General features: G+C 34.6%; 1 protein-coding gene across 1 annotated transcript in view; it reads left to right on the top strand.

Annotated features, from left to right (window-relative positions):
• Nucleotides 1–22,124, top strand: part of LOC611685 (transmembrane protease serine 11G-like) — a 48,444-nt gene that overhangs the window by 9,753 nt on the left and 16,567 nt on the right. The window contains exons 2-5 of the mRNA XM_038555117.1: nucleotides 9,802–9,923; nucleotides 11,264–11,382; nucleotides 14,441–14,508; nucleotides 15,126–15,286. Of these exons, the coding sequence (XP_038411045.1) occupies nucleotides 9,802–9,923; nucleotides 11,264–11,382; nucleotides 14,441–14,508; nucleotides 15,126–15,286 (470 nt within the window). The remainder of the gene's footprint in view (nucleotides 1–9,801; nucleotides 9,924–11,263; nucleotides 11,383–14,440; nucleotides 14,509–15,125; nucleotides 15,287–22,124) is intronic.

The following is a 22,124-nucleotide window of genomic DNA, read 5'->3' as shown; positions in this document are numbered from 1 at the left end:
TGGGCTATTGAGAAAACCATCTGGGTCCTGAAGAGAAAGTGAAAGATTTTTCTCCTAATTATCTAGATAATGTCTTAATTCTTGACTTCCTCTTTTCAAAGTGATTCTGACAAATTATAGGAGGATGAGACTAGACCCGATCTTTTCACTCGTTATCCCATATGCCCTTCACTCAAATTTCATTGTCTCTGCAGAAAGCAAAGCAATGTCAGTTCAATGAACAAACTAGAATTTGTTGCCCATTTTGGGCCAAACACTTTGTTTTACATTACTGTTGTAACAAGAAGAAAGGCAGAGAACACGGGCAGAGAAATAAGAGATTTTTTTTTAAAAAAGCACAATGGTGATGGCAGATGGGTCAGTGACTTCTACCTTCTGATTATCTCTATTTTCTCAGTGAAATGCTTTTAAAGCCATCAGTTGAGGGTGAAGATGAAAGAGGAGGTATTGCAGACTTGAGTAGAGAAGGTATGAAATAATAATCTATCTCTCACAGTAGGAGAAAGAGAGAATAAGAAGGCATGATGGCTAGGAAGTACTGAAGCCAATTTGAGGTAGTGCTCCTACAATTTAAAATGAGACTCATAAGCAAAATTAAGCTTTTTTTCCCCAGCCATATTTGTATAAACACAAAGTAGGTATAAAGTTGTATTTAACCAGGGTTGGAGTTTTGCTACATGATTATGACATAGAGAGAGAAGATTACAGGACTGAGGGTGTATGCAAGGAATGAGTATACTTAGGGACCATGGGATTTATCCCAACTAAGAGAGCAATGCCAACATGATGGTGATGGGAGACAGTGTAAAGATAATAGGATGAGTGGATTATGAGTCCCAGCGGGATTGAAGTCAGGGTATTAACGCAGTGGGCTGGAAAGAAGAGTGGGGGTACTTGCAGAGTTGGATGATTAAAATTTATATTATGGAGATATTGAAGCTTTGGGTAACTATAAGATATAGAGCATAGTGCAAGACTGGGAAGCTGAAGTAGTGAGGAGGACAGAGTGACACAGATAGCCAAAATATGAAATAGAACATGGCCCATACAACAAAATGGCAAATAGGTAGAAGAAACTTCAAGGTTGTTTCTACCTGGAGTGGGATTACAGTGAAAGGAACTGACCCTTAAAAGAGGGAGAAGACATTCGAGAAGCACATTGGAAGGTTTCCAGAAATGGAAATACCAGCTGCTGCAACAAGAGAAGGAAGGGTAGGAACACAGAGGAAGAAAGGATATTTAAGGCAGCAGGGATGCTGTAAACAAAACAGAAATGGGCAAATAAAAGGAAGAGATTGGCACATGTGATGGGAAGGAAGAACCCAAAAGTAAGTTAGACATAAATGAAAGACCCTTCTTTCAAAATTCTAAATTATGTCATGATCTTCCTATATTTAAAGTTGTCCAGTCATCAACACTTTGCCATCGTCATCTTCAGGGGCCCTGTGATTTGATCCTTGCTTGTCGCTCTGGCTGAATCTTTTCTACTCTTTCTTGGACCCACTGTGATCTGGAACCCTGGCGTGATTTCTCCCAAGAACTCAGCCAAGCTCACCCTGTTCCATCTCTAGGAACTTGCTGCCATCTGGTTGCTCTTTCCCAGTTCTTTGAGAAGCTTCACAATTAATTTCTCAATTCATCTTCACAATTCACCTCTCAGCTGAAATGGTGTCTCTTCAGGGATAATTCTCTGCTACTCAATTAAGCAGCCTCTCTCCCCAGCCTCTAGTCACTCTCTCTATCTATTGTTTTGTTTTCATGAGTTGAAACTTATTCTTTGGCTTGTTTTATTTTTATTTCTCCTTCCACTAGCCTGTGAGCTTCATTAAAGAAGGGAACTTGCCAGTCTTGTTTGCCACAGTTTTTCCAGCAGCAGAATCAGTTCTTAGCACATAATGGGAACTCTATAAATATTTCCTCAATAAATGATTGGATGCATGAATGAATACTAACTCAAGACTTATGGTCTGCATAATGAGAAATATCTGAGGGTTTTTGAATGAAAGAATCACACTATTAGAACTGTATAATTGGAAAATAATTCTGGAAGCAATGCTGTAGAATGTATTTGAGGGGAAATTATCTGGCAATAAAGAGATCTATTAATAGCCACTGTGGTTGTCCAGATGAAATACACTGAATGCCTGAAGTAGGATGGTGTTAAGGACATGCAAAGAAGGGCCCAAATGGAAAAGACAATTCAGAGGTAGTTTGACTTTGTGAAGCAGTTGTGCAGAGGGAGATGGCCTGTGATTTCGAAGTTTAGAGAGTGGGTAATCTAGAAAATTATAGATCATCTTATTAACCCATATATTTCCTTTTTAAAAATGTGATTTTAAAAAGTAAAGGGAAGTAAAGAAGAGTACAATAAGAAACAAACAAATTAAGGTAGAAAGAGGGCGATACAATAAGAACAAAGCAAAGAAACAAGTAGAAGGAAGAGAATCAAAAGCCACTGAAGAAAGGCAAAGAGAAAAAAGAAAAGATTGGTGAAAATGTGGAAGAATTATAACATTTTTACATTGTTGATAGGAATGTAAAATGGTGCAGACATTTTGGAAAAGTTTAGCAGCTCCTCTAGATGTTAAGCATGGAATTATTATATGACCCAGGAATTCCACTCTTAGCTCTACATGAAAAAGAAATGAAAACACATTTCCATACAAAAATTTGAACACGAATGCTCAGAGCAGCATTATTCATAATATCCAAAAAGTAGGAACAATCCAAATGTCCGTCAGCTGATGAATGTACAAAATAAAATATAGCATATCCATAAAATGGATAAGACAAATATAAAAACAAATGAAGTCTTACCTCTCCCTATGTAAAACAGTATGGAGGTGATAAATGCTATCACATCAATACATTTTGAAAATATTATGCTAAATGAAAGAAGACAAATACAAAATATCATCTATTATATGATTCAGTTTATGTGAAATGTCCAGAATAAATAAATCTGTAGAGGCAGAAAGTACATTAGTGGTTGCCTAGAGTCAAGGAGTTAGGAAAAAATAGAAAGGGGCTATTAATGGGTACAGAGTTTCTGTTTGAGGTGATAAAAGGTTTGAAAAATGATTATAGTGATAGTTGCACATCTTTGGGAATATACTAAAAACTGTTGAATTGAACACTTTAAATTAGTGAACTCTATGGCATATGGATTATATCTCAATAAAAGTGCTAAAGCAATAAAGGAAGGAAGGAAGGAAGGAAGGAAGGAAGGAAGGAAGGAAGGAAGGAAGGAGGACTCCAAAAGACTCTGGAAGCTCAAAGTATGTTTTGATTAAATGTAAAAACTCCTGACAGTTATAAGTTATTGTTCACTGAACCTGTCAAAATTACCTTCCTACCATTACCCTTTCCTTTTGACACTCATGTGACTTCTCCAGCAGTTTCACATCTTTCTTTCAATAGTTCCTATGACTCAAGAAAGGCTTTACTTCATTTTCTTTCACATTTTAAATTTTACTTTATTTATTTGTTTTTATTTAAATTCCAGTTAATTAACATAGTATAGTATTGGTTTCAGGAACAGAATTTAGTGATCTACTACATACATATAACACCTGAGTGCATCCTAACACGTGCCCTCCTTAATGGCTATCATCCATTTAGCCCATCCCCCAGTAACTCTCCTCCAGCAACCCTCAGTTTTTTCTCTATATTTAAGAATCTCTTATGGTTTGCCTCCCTTTCTGTCTTTATCTTATTTTATTTTTCCTTTCCTTTCCCTATTTCATCTGTTTTGTTTCTTTAAACTCCACATATGAGTGAAATCCTATATTTCTCACTGGTCAGATACAGTGACAGTAGAACTTGTTCATTAGAAAAAATTTGTAGCTAATATATCTGTGCATGCTTCAATGTTCAAAACAAGTCCTGCTTTCTTGTGGAGGTCAAAAGTTGTTGCTAAATAGCAGTAGGAAAAGAGATGACTAAGGATAAATGAAGCTTAATTAAAAATATTAGTAAGACAAGGGAAAATGTACCAATAAAACTGAAGCAGTATTGGCCAAAGTGGGTGCAGTACTGCTCTGGCCAATCACCTTCTCTTCAATGGCCCTTGTCAATGGGCTACGCATTCTTTTTGGTCCTTATCAGGTTTTAATTACTTCAATACATCTAAAATTTCCTTCAAGGAATAGTTTCCCATGGACCTCACCATGTAAATTTGTGTTAATGAGCAGAGATTTGAAGAGCAGCACTCTCTGACCTTGATTATCCCCTTTTGAACTTTTATCAGCCAAAATACCAGTTATTTTAATTATGACATCAGTCAACTTTTCATTTATGAAACATTACGTCTTTCTTATTTGCATAATGTGGAGTTATGGAAACAAGACACACAGCTTGTCAGAACAAGAAACATAAAAGCAAGCACAAATCTCCTTATTTAATCTTTTGCACAACTTTTAGTTAGTATTTCTACTCACATCACAGATTTTATGTAAGTCTTATCATATCTGGTGGTACAATTAAATCATTATCATCATCACTGCTAAGCCACTGTTATTATGAATAATAACACCGCCACCTTGTGATATTTGCATAACAACAGCTTTCTTCCAGAGTTATTCTACCTTCCTTGGGCAATGGATTAAAAATCCAGCCAGATGATTCACCCTTCTTGTCTTGTCTTAAACTTTCTCATACTCATTATTGTAGTTCTTTCCCTACGGATGTTCCAAAATGTGATTATCTGATAATGCCTACTTCTGAAACCTGAGATTTCTCCTGAAGGCTCTGGTAGCCCCCCTTATCCCAAACTTAGATTTTCTTATCTGCCAGAATTCTCCATGGAAATTTTCAGGGCTTTGCTAGGTTCTTAAGTCTTAAGGGACTTCCCAGTCTGTGCATAGTTTCTGGCCTGTGTTATTGCCCAAGGTCCTGGCACCAGTATTTATTTCTTTCCTTTGTAAGCAACACATCTACCATCCAGCACACACTTTCATCAGCTCATTCCACCTCATCTATGTACAAACTCCTTGGTATCCTTTCTCTGCAGGTTTTGATAATAAAAATAATAAAATAACCAAAACTCCTAAGTCTTCACCATGTTTTAATTACTATTCTAAAAAAAAATACTATTCTAAGTGTTCTTATGTATATTAACTCATTTAGTCTTTACAATAATCCTACAAGATGGGTATTATTACCCCCATTTGGTAAAGATTTGGTAAAGGGAATCTTTACCAAAGAGGTGGAATGACTGTCCAGGGTCCCACATAAGGGGAACCAGAATAAGAAACCAAGTAGGCTGGCTACAGAACCCACACTCTTTTTCTTTTCTTTTTTTTGTATATTTTTTTTATTGGAGTTAGATTTGCCAACATATAGCATAACACCCAGTGCTCATCCTGTCAAGTGCCCCCCCTCAGTGTCTGTCACCCAGTCATCCCATCCCCCTGCCCACCTCCCTTTCCACCACTGCTTGTTCGTTTCCCAGAGTTAGGTGTCTCTCATGTTCTGTCTCCTTCTCTGATATTTTCTACTCATTTTCTCTCCTTTCCTCTATAATCCCTTTTACTATTTTTTATATTCCCCGAATGAATGAGACCATATAATGATTGTCCTTCTCCAATTGACTTATTTCACTCGGCATAATACCATCCAGGTCCCTCCATGTCAAAGCAAATGGTGGGTATTTGTCATTTCTAATGGCTGAGGAATATTCCATTGTGTACATAGACCACATCTTCTTTATCCATTCATCTTTCAGTGGTCACCGAGGCTCCTTCCACAGTTTGGCTACTGTGGACATTGCTGCTATGAACATCGGGGTGCAGGTGTCCCGGCGTTTCACTGCATCTGTATCTTTGGGGTAAATCCCCAGCAGTGCAATTGCTGGGTCAGGGGGCAGATCTATTTTTAACTCTGAGGAACCTCCACACAGTTTTCCAGAGTGGCTGCACCAGTTCACAATCCCACCAACAGTGCAGGAGGGTTCCCCTTTCTCCACAGCCTCTCCAACATTGGTTGGTTCCTGCCTTGTTAATTTTCCCCATTCTCACTGGTGTGAGGTGGTATCTCATTGTGGTTTTGATTTATATTTCCCTGATGGCAAGTGATGCGGAGCATTTTCTCATGTGCTTGTTGGCCTGTGTATGTCTTCTTTAGAACCCACACTCTTAACTACTATGAACAACCTCTTTCAGAGACAATGAACCCTTCAAATCATGTGGCCATGGCTCTGGCAGAAAGAAATCCCTTTATCTCTCATCTTTTAATCCCTGAGGAAAAATATTTTGGTCATATAAAGCATTTAAAAAGTTCCAGGAAAAATAATAGATGCCAGTAGAGCTGTCTAAAGGGAAGGACTTGAATCTATACCTTGGTAAAAAATTGTGACATTGGCTAACACTGATAAGAGCAAGAAGAACTCATTCCTTTCTGCTGAGCTTTAGTTCAGGAAATACCTCCCCATGAAGGTCTGGATAATGAGCCACTCTGAATGTAACCAAAGGTAGAGGAAGGATCAAAAATGCTTTGACTCTTTGTGAAAAGTTTCCTAGACACTGCTCAGCTTTGCTTTGGCACAAATACCTCAATGGTGAGGTCACTTATAGTTTTTGTTTGTTTGAGTGTCAAAGGCTTCTCTGAGGCTGGATTCTCCTACACTACAGTGAATCTGTTTTGTCATCTGGATGGAATAAGTCTGACTAAAATTAAATTCTTGGAATTAGAAGGATTAGGATGAGGGAGAAGCCAGAAAGGAAAGAGAAGGAGAGAATTGTCCTTTAGAGATTTTTGTGTAAGATTTGTAATTGTGGGGCAGCCCGGGTGGCTCAGCGGTTTAGTGCCATCCTCAGCCCAGGGCCTGATCCTGGAGACCCGGAATCGAGTCCCACGTCGGGCTCCCTGCATGGAGCCTGCTTCTCCCTCTGCCTGTGTCTCTGCCTCTCTCTCGCTCTCTCTGCGTCTCTCATGAATAAATAATAAAAATAAAAATCTTTTTAAAAATTTGTAATTGTGTCTTGGGCAGGAGGGAAAACGAGTGCTTAAGCTCGTTTTCCCTCCTGCCATATCTGAAGAAATTCATCTCTAGCAACACTCTGGGCTGAAAAGAGTTTTGTGTTAGAAATAGTTTAGGGTTGCCTCCTCTTTTACGACACACTATTTTATTTAGTAGACAAATATTTACCAAGTACCTATGAGGTGCAGGCTCTACCAATCTGGAATAACCACTGATACCAGCCATTGAAATTCATCAGTGTGTAAGTTAAAATTAGATTAGTACTGAAAAGAAATCAGGGAGAAAACTTATTTTATTTTTTAAAAAAACATCTAGGATTAAATATTTTAGAGCATGTCTCTATAATTAAGAAAATGTACTCAATCAGTTTTTCAATTTCAACGCATACATAAGACTATAATTCAGTCACAGTGATGTTCCTGGTGTTAGAAGTTCAACAGGAAACCACACCCTCTTGATAATGAGAATTCTGTTGTGACATAAACTTCCTTTCTATGAATGTTTTTCCATATCTGACTCAGAGGAGAAGACAATGAGAAGGTGGGCCCCCTATTTTCAAGCTTTAAAAAACTATCATTATTTTCCAATTATTATTTCCTCCAAAGAGAAATCATTAGTCCTTTTCTGAAATTCTTTTAGAATTACTCCACAACTTTAGTAGCAATTTATATGCACTGTGTTGTTCCTCCCCTATAAGACTATAAGTTCCTTGAGAGGAAGATCTATTGAAGATTCTGCATTATATTCCATTATATTCCATACATGTTTACTGAGTTAACTAATGAGCACATGCATTAATTAAGTTTACCTCTATTCTCATGCATAAATTCTACTTTCTCATGAATGTCCTTGAGAAATCCTTGTCCTTGTTTCATGTTATTTTACCTTTGTTTATGCTGTTCCTCTGCCTGTCATACCCATCATTCTTGCTGATTCCTCCTTCTCTGCCTCCAAAAGCCGATTCAAAGGATAAGTTCTTTAAGGTAAAACCATTTGTACCACTCATTTCTCATAGCTTATTGGATAATTCTGTCATGACATTTATCACTTGAATTTTACTAGTTACTTAGCCACTAGATTACACGTTCTTAAAGATAGGAGACTATGTCTTATTCATCTTTGAATCCCAAGCAGAAAGAAACTCAGAAGAAACTTGGTAAATGTTAACCGAATGAGTTCATGATTATCCATGATCTTCCGTTAATAAAGATGGTGAATATTTTCGTCAGCAATTTCCTTACCCCAGCAGGACCCCAGCTCTTCTAACGATACTTTAGATGTTTGCAGATTTTAAGACTCATGTCTTACTATGAACCAAAGAGTGGTAAGCACTTTGGATCCTTCCAGAAACACAGCAGGACTCAGAATTAGTACTAACTGATTGAGGTAGTTATCAGAGCTCAGGTTGATGGTTCTGGGGTGAGGAAACTGCCTGTAGCTGCTTTGCCCAGATATAGGAATAAAGAAGTATCCCTACTTTTTCCAGATTATTGATGCCAAAAGTCCCACCCTCAGTTGATATCTTCAATTATTTAGTGGGGATCTACTTTCTACTTTACCACAACCAGCTACCAATCCAGAGAAGGTGATTCTTTCTTCTGCTTTTCCATGTAGAACTTTAAAAGATCAAGAACTGCTACTTTTAACTTTCAGAGCCATATTCTTGCCCATTTCTCCTGATGATATCTTCCTAGACAACCTATGCCAGTCAGCCTCATTCTAGCCTACCTCAACTCTGTAATTGTTCAGATTTAGTCTTTCATGCTTTTTGCCATACTTACATACTTTGGTACTGTTATTGCTTTGGCATTTTTCCTTTAATTGATTCCTTATTTACTCAAGTAAATATAGCCTTATTGCATCTAATACCATCTATTAAAAATCACAGGTTTGAAATCCTATAACCCTATGAAATAGATATACATAAAATACATCAGTGGTTCTCATATCACAAAGTTCCTGGGTCCAAAGCTCTGAGGGTCACTATTTATTTGCTTGTTCATTATATCAATAATCTTTTTGGTTTACTTACTATTTCTTCTTTACAGTTCTGTTTTCCTTTCTTTAAACTGTCTTATTTTAGATGCTCTTCATATGCATTACAGATTACTTGTTTTATAACATGGGGATTATAGGATTAAGTATAGAGTTCTGAAAAAAGTCCCGAAAGCCCAAAATCTAGTTCCAAATCTCCCAAAATTCAATTTTGAGGTTTTATCTTTATTATTATTTGAGTATAGTTGACACACAATGTTATATTATTTTCACTTGTACAACTTAGTAATTTGACAAGTTTATGCATTATGCTATGTTCAACCAAGTATAGCTACCATCTGTGCCATTACATTGCTAATACCTTATCAGTGACTGTGTCCAACTTGGAGGTTTTACTAATCATTCTGAGCCTCTGTTAGTTCATGCTAGAATGTGAGGAGTGACCCAGATGCCCTCATTCTTTGAGGTTTTTTAGATTTGAAGCACATGAACCAAATATATATTGTTAGTTCATTTACAAAGAAAAAAATATTTCAGAATACTAGCATAATGAACCAGGAAGTCTATGAAGCAGTAGTCAACTATAGTATAATTCTGACTTTTTAAAAATATAAAGTCAAATACCAATCAGTGATATTTTTCATTGATAGGATTTTTATATTTTTTTTATAGAACAATATATTCAGATGTTACCAAATGCAATATGGGCTAAACATGAATTATAGGGAAAAAACCAAACCAACCTTTCTATATCAAAACTATGCAAAACTAAGTTTTTAGTATTTAAGTTTTGTTTGACTTTAATATACAACTCTCTCTCTCAAAAGGCCTACAATACTGGGTAGAAGGACAAGTTCACTGAGACCATGGATGACAGCCCTTATTGTCATAGCTGTTGTGTTGGTTCTAGCAATAATCATCGGTCTCCTTGTTTATTTTTTGGCATTTGGTAAGAATCTTTCTCATTGTATTCTTTTGAAAATTTGAAGATCTACTCAATTTATTTCAAAACCTAATAATATTCTCTAATATTTTGGAGTGTAATTTTCATTGCAATAATATTTTGCTTAAATGTATGCAAATTTTGCATAATGCAGTACTAATTTACATAAACTTCTCTACATTTGGGAAATGAGTATCCTTTTTGTATAAAAATAACTTTCAGCATTTAAAATTTGAACTGGTTCACATAATATTATCTCTTAAATAATGCAATACATCTTATGTTATTATATGGCTTAATAATGTTTAATGTACTGAAAGTAAAAACATTTTAGTAGCAATTCTGACTTCAAGGTTAATTTATGAGAATATATTGCATTCTATCATAATCTAATTAACAGCTTAAATTTATGAATTATCACTAATAAGTAATAATTTTATCATAAAACAATTGACAACCACATGACTATGAGAATATGTGATCTTAAAAATGGATTAGAAATAGTTGCAAATCATACATATGATAATGGATTAATATCCACAATATATAAAGAAGTCAAATAACTCAATAGCAAAAAGCCAAACAATCAAATTTAAGAATAGGCTGAAGACCTGAATAAGCCTTTCTCCGAAGAAAACATACAGATGGCCAATAGGCACATGAAAAGATGCTCACCATCACTCATCATCAGGGAAATGCAAATCAAAACCACAATGAGATATCACCCCATATCTGTTAGTGTGGCTAGTATTGAAAAGAAAAAAAAAACAAGTATTGGCAAGGATGTGAAAAAAAAGGGAAAACTTGTACAGTGTTAGTGAGCATATAAATTGGTACAGCCACTATGGAAAACAGTATGGAAGTTCCTAAAAAAATTAAGAATAGATCTACCATATAAGTCAGCTAATCTACTTCTGGGTGTCTGAAGAAAATGAAAACACTAATTCAAAAAGATAAATGCACCCCCAAAGTTCACTGCAGCACTATTTACTACAGCCAAAATATAAAAACAACCTAAGCGTCCATCTATGGATGAATAAAGAGGATGTGATATATATGTATATATATGTGACATATATACATATACATATACATATACATATGTCACACATATATGGAGTATATACAATTATTATGTTGCACACCTGAAATTAATATAATGTTATATACACATTTTACTTAAAAAAAAAAAAGGTTAGAGAGAGGTATTGGCCACAGCTATTGTATGTTTAATTCCCAAGAGTTCATCCTTATAGGACTTTTTTGCATGTTATTTCTTCTACTTTGATATTTATACAACTCAACTGAATTAAAGAGAAACTATCCGTGTTTGTTGTCCCTTCCAGATCAGAAATTTTACTATTACCAAACCTCGTTCCCGATCCCCAGTATTGAATATAATCCTGACTTTTCAGTTGAACACTCAAAAATGAGACGAGACATGAAACAAAAAGTCAGTGATGAGGTAAGTCTGTCATCATTCCAACTCTGACAATACCATGGTGAAGAAGGTTAAAATAAAGAGATGAGTTGAGAACATATCAAATTGTACCTATGCTGGTGATGCCAGATAAAATACAGAATGCTCAGTTAACTTTTAATTACAGATCCTCCCCAAAATATATTTCATTCAGTGTTTTAAACATGTTTATATGACAAATTATTCATTGTTTGTCTGAAGTTAAAACTGAACCATATTTTTGTCTACTAATCCTGGCAACTCTAACCAACATTATCTCAGGATAATTGGAGAAATACATTGGACAAAGAATAATTGCACCAAAGACCAAATAATAGAAGACCGACAGAAAAAGTGAATAGCTCAAATATAAAAAATAAAATCATTAGAGTTATCTGAAAACATAACTCCATCATTCAGGCACAACATTACCATGTATGTGACCTAATATGTATATGACCCTGACACATTTCCCATTAGGCAACTTACACTAAACATTTATTCCTGAAAATATACCACAGAACCATACAGACTAGCTCTTCCATTAAAGGCTTCAGTTGTGCACATAGCTTCTACCAAGCCTAGCACTGACCAAAGATGACAGATCATCCTTGCCAGGTTCACAAATATCTCTTAATCCATTTCCCAACCAAAAGCAGAAGCTAATGAAATGAGTTAAAGGATGCAACTGAGTAGGGTTAGCATGTCTTTTCAAAAATACATCCAAAGGAAATTTTGATTAAGGAAAAAACGATCAGGGCAGGGTATTATGTTGTATAAAGCAATATGTTGAATAACAGTCTAAACTTTGAAGTAAGGACATCTAGATACATATTCAAATTTTACTTCTTGATAGTTTATGAGCTTTGGAAAAGTTACTTGACCCTTCAAAGCTTCAACTACAAAACTTTACCTACTTCTCAGTTATTCTGAGAAATGGTATGTTGTGAATAAAAGTCTAAAATTTATATCCGAATAAATATAAGCATCTGTTTTCTGTGTTCTCACAGAACTTTCATACACCTATGCTAAAGCGCTTACCACCTTGTTACATCATTATTATTTTGTATGTCAGTGCCCCTCTGAATTTGTGAAGGGCTACGCCTATTTATTCTTATATTCCTGGTGCCTGTAACAGTGTCTGTCTGCCACATGGTAGGACCATAAAAATACACTTCAAGAAGATAACCATAAACAAACGGCCAACTTACTAGAATTGGCCCTCTCCTGTAGAGTATAAATGGAGACAACATAAATAAGGGAAGTACAGTAATTTAGACCACAAGTTAGCGTTTTGTTTTGTTTTTTCTGTGAGATGCCAGATAGTATTTTCAGCTTTGCAAACTATTTGGTTTCTGCAACTATTCAAATCCGTCATTTGTAGTGCAAAAGCAGCCATAAGCAATACATCAACAAATGAGTATGGCTACGGTTCAATAAAATTTCTTTATGGACACTGAAAGTAGAATTTTGTTAAGTTTTAAGATATCACAAAACATTATTATTATTCTTATTTTTTCAACTATTAAAAAAATGTGAAGACCATTCTTAGATGATGGTCCAGGCAAAAACAGTGGCTGTCTAGATTTACCCTATAGGCTATAATTTGCTGACCCTGATTTAGACTGTAAGTTACAGTTCTAGGAAATATTGTCCTGGAATAAGTTATTAAAAACATGCCTAAAATGGATTTTAGAAACTTTGTGTGGAGTTCAATAATCTCAAATGTTTATATGCTAAATTGCCATGGGTAATACATAGTTTACAAAGCTATGATTTTAGAGAAATAACAAAAAAGTGGTGAAATCGGAAAGAAAATGGAAGGAGGCAGACAGAAAACTTACAATTATATATAAGATCTATAAAGGTCATATATAATATATATATATATATATAAATGAATGTAGAAAATATGGAAGTACATAACCAACAATGCAAATAGCAGGTTCTCTATACAGCAATTTAGAAATGATTTTGTTACTTTTCATTATACTTTGCTGTATTGGTTGCTTTTTATAACTTTTTACAATGAACATGTATTTGTTTTGTCAAAAAATGTACATGTGTATATAAAACTATTTCCTTAAAAACAAATTTCCTTTCATAATCAGCTAGAAGGAAATCAAGTGGTCATTCATTTTTTAAAACCTATTGACTTCTTAATAAACATGCTCACCAACCTATCCAATATGATATTTACATGGCATTTTACCAGGAAAAAAATGACAAATCAAGTTAGTTGAGTGAAAAGTATATATTCAACACACAACCAGTTTCAAATTTGGCAGCTCTCCTGATTTTTGAAACTAATTATTGAGACTCAGGTTTACTTAAGGTTTGACATATGGTCAGTCTGTTTTTCAAGAAGCCACCTTGATGAGTCAATGGTAATAAACAGGTTTGTAAAACCACAGATTCTGTATTAAGCTGTGGTTTTAATAAGAAATAATTTCTTCTAGGATTTTATACTACAGAAAAAGTATCCCATTGAGGAAGTCTAAAATGGCATATAAATGGCACATAGTTTTGTCTTATTCTAAGTAATCATTTCATGTATTTTTCTTGATAAGTATATTCTTTTTAAGAAAATACCTGACAAATATATATTCTCTCCTTCACTTACCACAGGATCAAAACATGACCTAAAACATTTCACTAAAGCCTACAAAACTGATCCTTCAATCATACCCAGGATGATGATAACTAAGCTTGAATGATAATGGCTGATAATTTCATACACAACCAATTTTCAAAGAAATTCAGTCTCAGCACCTCCAAGTATATTTTATATTGGCTACTGAAATATCTAGCTTAATTCAACTCTTGATGTATATCAGCGATCCTTGTTCATGTGACAAGTTGTTCAAATATCAGCATCTGAGTATAGAGATGACCTTTATGACAACAGGACTATGTCCAAATGAGCTTTCTGAGGATAGCTGCAAACAAATTTAGAAATAAATGTTATTACTGCAGGTTTTATACAGGCATTTATGTGAGATGTTGAAATGTGTGATTTCAAATCTCAAAAAGTTCTACACTGTTGGTTTTTTTCTTTTCTCAGATAGATAAGATATTTCGAAGATCCAGTTTAAATCATCATTACATCAAGTCTCATGTTGTTGACTTTAGGTAATCACAATTAATTAATTTTTATGATGAAAGGAAACTTTATATTACTTATTTTTCATTGTTTGATTTATGGATAGTATTCAAAAATGTTAGATTTACCAAGAGCAAAAATATTTTAATATTATTTCATTTAATTGTTATTCCTCCTGTACAGGGCACCTATAGAGAGAGAATTTCTTAGCTTGGTAGTGATACAATATTTTCTACTGGTTGTCCTCTTAAAGACTTTTGCATTTCAGTTAAAGAATCTTACAATCTTTGAACAGTCTTCTCCGTTTTACTTACTTTATTTTTTAACAATAGATATTATAAATTTTTAAAAAATCAAGAATAGAGTTGATTAATTTAACAAGCACTTTTGATGCATTTTTTTCTGGAAAAGAAATTATAGAACTGTTAGATACTCAGCTTTCTCTGATTATAATCAAGTTTTATAAGCAGGGAATAATTTGGGTATTAACGTCTATATGATACAGGAAGGAGAGAAATCCATGACAATAAAATATATAAAATATGTTGTATTTTCTTGAAGATATAGCTAGTATTTAAATACTAAGATATAAAATAATCATAACTATGGTTATGATCTCACTTATTTTGGTGTTTTTCTTTTTCAGGTCAAGTCATGATGGTTTGAAAACAGATGTATTGCTTAAGTTTCAGTTTGCTTCTAACAATGCAGACACGATAAAAAGGCAAGCTGACAAAATATTGCATCAGAAGTTGAAATTAAATGAAAGCTTCTTGAAGATAGATACTTCATTACCTTATCTTAGAGGCAAGAAATCCCATTTTCCTTCCTTTTTAGAGTTTATCATTTTAATGATCTTATCTATAGAGAAAGCTTCATTTCACCATAAAATGAAATTACTTTTCATTTTTGAATTTCTCATCTACTTGATAGTAAACAAATCCCCACACAACAGCAAAGAGCATATTCCTTTGATTAGTATGGAAATAATTATGAAACAAAAATTGTAGGATAACCCAAATATAATAATATTTCTTTTTTAAAAAGAACTCTTGGTGGAGTTGTTTGAATCAATTAAGCATGTATAAGAAAAAAAAAGAAAACTACACTCAGCTACTGATATAGTAACTATAGTGCCTGGTTCTTTCTGTTGCAATACTCTCTTCAATAAGAATCCGGAATGTAAGGGTAGTATGAACACAGAAATCATGATATGTGGGGCACAAACATGATTTGGTCTCCTGTGAAAGGAGACTTGTAATTTTTTTTCTGACACAATCATAAGCCTTCCTACAGCATGCAGAATAGGATTGGCCCAGGGCATAGAGGAGACAGAAGAAGAAAAATGCCAGACCTTCATGATACCTGTCTCTGGCATAAAGGTACCATGTCATTTGCAACACAGGCATAAGGAACTAGGTGATAAATGTTTGGGGTGTGAGATTAAACAAAACTCATAATTTCAAGGCTATTGCTAGCCTTGTATATATTAACTTTGAAGGTACTGTATTGTACAAGAATATGTGTAAACTATGAAAAGAGACTGTAAGGCTGACAAATAATTACAGTTACCAATAAGGTTTCCCTTGGTGCATTTTCCCTCAAAACTGTTCCAGAGGGCTAGAGCAGATATATTATAATATGCTAACAGAAGAGAAAATTGCATTATAGGTTTGGTGAAAGTCAAAAGGAAAAAAAATAGCTTGAAGAACTTGAAGTTTCTGTGAGTAATGCCCAACATTCAGTTCTGTTAATCATGCAGATAGAACAGAGTAGACTCTGAATCCAATGCACTGTGCTTTAGATAGCAGAGACAAGACTTTCTAAAGAAAACGTTTTGTTGAAGGATGTAGTAAGTATGTGTGAAACTCTGATTTTTTTTAAAATTAATTTAATCTTGAGCTCCCATTAAGCCAAATGTTACAAATTTAAACTCCATCATTCCTGGATCTATCTGCCCACCCTGACCCCCACTTTGTTATGTTAGGGTACTTAGGTCCTTCACAGTGTTGCTGGATCAGAGTGAGGGATGGGTCCATTCAGGCATCTACTGGCAAACCATCCATCAACGGATCTTTGGTAGCCTATCAGAGCAAGTTACTGTTAAGACATTACTCATTCACATGGAACGTCTCCTCAGATTCATCATTCATCCTGAGTCTTCTGTGCTTGCCAAGGATGCTTGGAAATTAATTTGCATATATTTTAAAAATTTCATCTTTTTCTGCAAAAGACTGATAATTCCTTGAATATAAGAAATATGTCTTCTGTAGTTACAATCACATCCCAAGATTAGCACAGAATTCAGCACAGGGCAGGAACTTGGTATTTGTAAAATGTTCTATCTTTAACTCTGTAAATGAACTCATACTCTTGAAAGTGGGCAGGAAACAAAAGCAATCTTAAAATTAACAAACACCACAGAACACTGAGGAAATCATTCCTCTTTCCATGTAGAGCTTTAGAATTACATGGGAATACATAAAAAATTTTAAAAACATATCTTGGGTTTCATAGGGCAAGAGAAATCATTTCAGTATATACAGTAAAAAGAAAATGCATGGAGTGCATTCTATGGGAGCGTCTGCAGGTAGTGGTGGGAAGATCCTCAAGGCTAGAATTCAGGAGACCTGTGTCTCAGCAATAGTTCAGCCTGGGGTAGGTTGCTGAAACTGTCTCAGTTCCTGTTTTGCAAAATGAAAACAGTAGCAACGGTGAAACTTATCTTTTAGAAAAACTTAAAAATGCTTTGAAAAGGACTAGTATAAATACACTAATATAATGCATTATTATATGGACTTTTTCAGATATCTTTAGCAATTCTGATTCTAGGAAGTTGGATAATTGATAGGATGTCTTGAAAAAGGTAGCTGAAAAACTAAAACACACAGATGGCCCCAAAACACAAATATTGGAAGAGTCAGTTGGTTAATATCTTAAGTCTAACACAGAAGAAACAATTCTGATAATCTTTCAAAAGTAATTTATACAGGATCATAATAAAGCTCAAAGGGAAGCTTTGAGTTTAGCTTTCAAAGTCAATAAGTGCAAGTTTGAGAAATTGTTGCCTATGTAAATCTTCTTTTTACAACTGCAGAATTTAAAATGCTCATGGATATAATTAGGTGACTTTTTTCTAAAATGTCTAGCTTTGTGAAAATTTCTTCTCATTATATAGAAGTCAGAATTCTCTCCATTGAGTCCAAGTGAATAGATTTTTGAAAAAAAGGAAAGAAGGAAGGAGGGAAGGAAAGAAGGAAGGAAGAAAGGGCAGGAGGAAGGAAGGAAAGAAAAAGGAAAACAATTAGTTGAAGAGCAAGTTAGCTAAGATTGTCAGTGTTTCATAAAACTGTACTTTTAGTCTTTGATTTTACTCTATGACAACCTTTCATGAAATTAAGTAATTATTTTATGATCCCCAAATATGTCTCTATTTCTGTTTCCTTTCATCATTTAAATACAAAAAAATATAAAGAAAAATACATGGAATTTACCTGTAGGAAAGAAAAAGAATTTTCCCTCTACCTTTCTGAGTTCTTGACTATAAAAAAGATCCCTGTAATAAAGATGTTACCAAGAAAAAAAGAAACAGAAGTTTATTAACATGGGAAATAACTAAGTGAAAATGAGTAGCTCAAAGAGATGGCTTAGAATCTGGCTTGTAGAACAATAAATTTGTGGAGAAATGACAGGACAAAGGAGAGCAGTTTTATATAGGCTTCTAAGGGCAGAGATAAAGGCTGGTTAGTAAAGTGCTATGAGGATTCTTCTGGTGCCTTTCCCAGGCTGATAAAGTCCAAAATGGTCTCTAGGGATTAACCTTTCTCATTCCTGGCAAAGAGAAGAGGAGGAACACCTTTGTAAATTTATGTTCTACTTTTAGATAAGTTGGGGAAGAGCAAGAGGAATTTCTTGTATCTGCTTCCTAATTGCCTTTGACCCAAAAGAATTCATATGCCAAAGTGGCATATTTTGGATTGGCATAATCTGATGCTCCTCACATTCTAGGAGAGGGTGTAGGCGGTAGATTTTTGAAAAAATCTTTTATGTCAATTATGTTTGTTTATTTCATGATGTTTTTAAAATGTGTAAACTTTGCCTCAAAGTCTTTGTGAATTACCTCAGATCAAAGCCAAATAATATGTGATATCACCTTTACTTTATACTAGCTTAATTTAAATTTTTTTAAACATTTAAAAATGGTTTTGCTGGTCTCAAAGTTTTAAGCCAGTACTGCTTCTACCTTGTAAATTTAGTACATAGCATATTTTGTGGCAAGTTTTATTTAGCATAAGAAGTAAACCAGAAGGATTTATCTTCAGTATTTCATTTAACACATTTTGTGTCTTATTTCCAATTAAAAAACTATACTATCTTCTTTAATCAGATCCAATATCCCATCCTATTGAAATAAATTTTGGTTTAGGTAGAAAAGTGAATATTTAGTAATAATAAGAAACAAATCACAAAAAAATCACAAATTTTAAAAATCTAATACTCTAAATATCATACAATCCAAAAAAAACCACATTATTTTTATAATTTCTTGGTATACCCCTATAATACTTTACTGTTTTCCCCTTACATTTTTTGGACTGCATACTCTGATTAGTTCTTCAAATGACAATGTTTTATAATATTCTACAAAAAAGAATAGAAAGATAATTTAGACTTTCCACTGGGATGCTTGATTTATTTTTTTAATTTAAATTCAATTAATTAACATATAGTGCATTATTGGTTTCAGAGGCAGAGTTCAGTGATTCGTTAGTTTTATATAACCTCCAGTGCTCATTATATCAAGTGCTTTCCTTAATGTCCATCACCCAGTTACCCCAACCCTCCTCCCTCCCAGCAACCCTCAGTTTGTTTCCTATGATTGAAAGTCTTTTATGGTTTGTCTCCCTCTCTGATTTTGTCTTTTTTTTTCCTTCCCTTCCCCTATGATCCTCTATTTTTTTCTTAAATTCCACATATAAATGAGATCACATGATAATTGTCTTTCTTTGATTGACTTATTTCGCTTAGCATAACACCCTCTAGTTCCATTCATGTCATCGCAAATGGCAAGATTTCATTTTTTGATGGCTGGGTAGTATTCCACTGTATATATATACCACATGCTCTTTACCCATTCATCTGTTGATGGACATCTGGGCTCCTTCCACAGTTTGGCTATTGTGGACATTGCTGCTATAAACATTGGGGTGCAGGTGCCCCTTCGGATCATTACATTTATATCTTTGGGTAAATACCTAGTAATGCAATTACTGGGTCACAGGATAGTTCTATTTTCAACTTTCTGAGGAACCTCCATACTGTTTTCCAAAGTGGCTGCACCAGCCTGCATTCCTACCAACAGCGTAAGAGGGTTCCTCTTTCTCCACATCCTCACCAACATTTTGTTTCCTATCCTATTAATTTTAGCCATTCTGACTTATGTGAGGTAGTATCTCATTGTGGTTTTGATTTGTGTTTTCCTGATGATGAGTGATGTTGAGCATTTTTTTTCATATGTGTATTGGCCATTTGTATGTCTGGAGAAATGTCTGTTCATGACTTCTGCCCATTTCTTGACTGGATTATTTGTTTTTCGGCATTGGATTTGATGAGTTCTTTATAGATTTGTATACTAGCCCTTTATCTGAGAAGACATTTGCAAATATCTTCTTCCAGTCTGTCAGGTGTCTTTTGGTTTTGTTGCCTGTTTCCTTTGCTGCACAAAAGCTTTTTGTCTTGATGAAGTCCCAAGAGTTCATTTTTGCCTTTGTTTCCCTTGCCTTTGGAGACATATCTAGGAAGAAGTTGCTGCAGCTGAGGTCACAGAGGTTTCTGCCTGTGTTCTTCTCCACAATTTTGATGGATTCTTGTCTCATATTTAGGTCTTTCATCCATATTGAGTCTGTTTTTGTGTATGGTGAATAAAATGGTCCAGTTTCATTATTCTGCATGTGGCTGTCCAATTTTCCCAACACCATTTGTTGAAGAGACTTTTCATTGGATATTCATTTCTGCTTTGTCAGAGATGAATTGATCATACAGTTGAGGATCCATTGTTCCATTGATCCATGTGTCTGTTTTTGTGCCAGTACCACATTGTCCTGATGATTTCAGCTTTGTAATACAGCTTGAAGTCCATAATTGTGATGCCACCAGCTTTGGTTTTCTTTTTCAATTTCTTTTGGCTACTTAGGGTCTGTTGTGGCTCCATACACATTTTAGGATTATTTATTCCAGCTCTGTGAAAAAAGTTGACTGTATTTTGATAGGGGTTGCACTGAATGTATAGATTGTTCTAGGTAGCATAAACATTGTAACAATATTTGTTCTTCCAGTCCATGATCATGGGATATTTTTCCACTTCTTTCTTCTTTCATGAGTGTTCTATGGTTTTCTGAATACAGATCCTTTGCCTCTTTGGTTAGATTTATTCCTAGATACTATATGGTTTTTGGTGCAATTGTAAATGGGATTGACTCCTTAATTTCTTTCTTCAGTCTCATTGTTAGTGTATAGAAATGCAACTGATTTCTGTGCATTTATTTTATATAGGATGCTTGATTTTTAAAAATATTTTGAAATTATTATAGATTCAAAGGAGGTTGCAAAGAAATCTAGAGAGAAATCTCATGCACTTGCATACTTCCCCCAGCCTTTGGTAATGTTAACATCTTATACAACTACAGCACAGTGCCAAAACCAAGAAATTGGCATAGATGCAATCCATAGAGCTTATTCAGATTTCACAGTTATATATGAGCTCATTTGTGTGTGTGCATGTATGTGTATGGGTAGGTATAGCTCTGTGCCATTTTATCACATATGTAACCTTTCATAACTACTACCACAATCAATATATTCAATTGTACCATATCAAGATTCCCCTGTGTTACCTCTTTATAACTACACCCATCTCCTCTACTCATCTGTAGCCTCTGGCAACCACTTATCCATTCTCCATTCCTATAATTATATCATTTCATGAATGTCATGTAAATCATACATTTTGTACCCTTTTGAAATTGACCTTTTCCCCTCAACATAATTTCCATGAGGTTCATCCATGTTGATGTGTGCATCAATAGTTTGATCTTTTTCATTGCTGAGTAGTAGTCTATAGTATTCCACTGTTTGTTTAACCACTCATCCCTTGAAGAACATTTGATAGTTTCAAGGTTTTGGCTATTACAGTGAAGCTTCTATGCATATTCATTTTATGTTCCTATAAGAAAATAAGTTTCTATTTCTCTGGGACATATCTAAGAGTACAATTGCTGGGTTGATAAAACGATTTTGGGTCATTTTTGGGTTTTCTTTAGACTTTGGGTTTTGAAAGGAACTACCAAACTACTTTCCAGAGTGGCTGTACATTTTGCATTCCCATCAGCAATGTATGAGTGATTTAGTTTCTCTCCACCTTTGCCAACAATTGGTGTTATCACTATTTTTCATGTGGCTTTTCTGATAGCTGTATAGTGTTATCTCATTATGGCTTTAATTTTATTTTCTCCAATTGCTAATAACATCAAACATCCTTTTATGTGTTTGCCATCTATACATCCTCTATGGCAAAATATATGTGTCCGTGTTTTCTAATTGAGTTGATTTTTTTCTTCTTAAATGCTGAATACGGAGAACTCTTTAT

Source organism: Canis lupus, chromosome 13 (genome assembly GCF_011100685.1).
Source record: "Canis lupus familiaris isolate Mischka breed German Shepherd chromosome 13, alternate assembly UU_Cfam_GSD_1.0, whole genome shotgun sequence".
NCBI lineage: Eukaryota > Metazoa > Chordata > Mammalia > Carnivora > Canidae > Canis > Canis lupus.
Note: the sequence above shows the minus strand (reverse complement) of the source record. Positions and strands in the feature narration are given on the sequence as shown.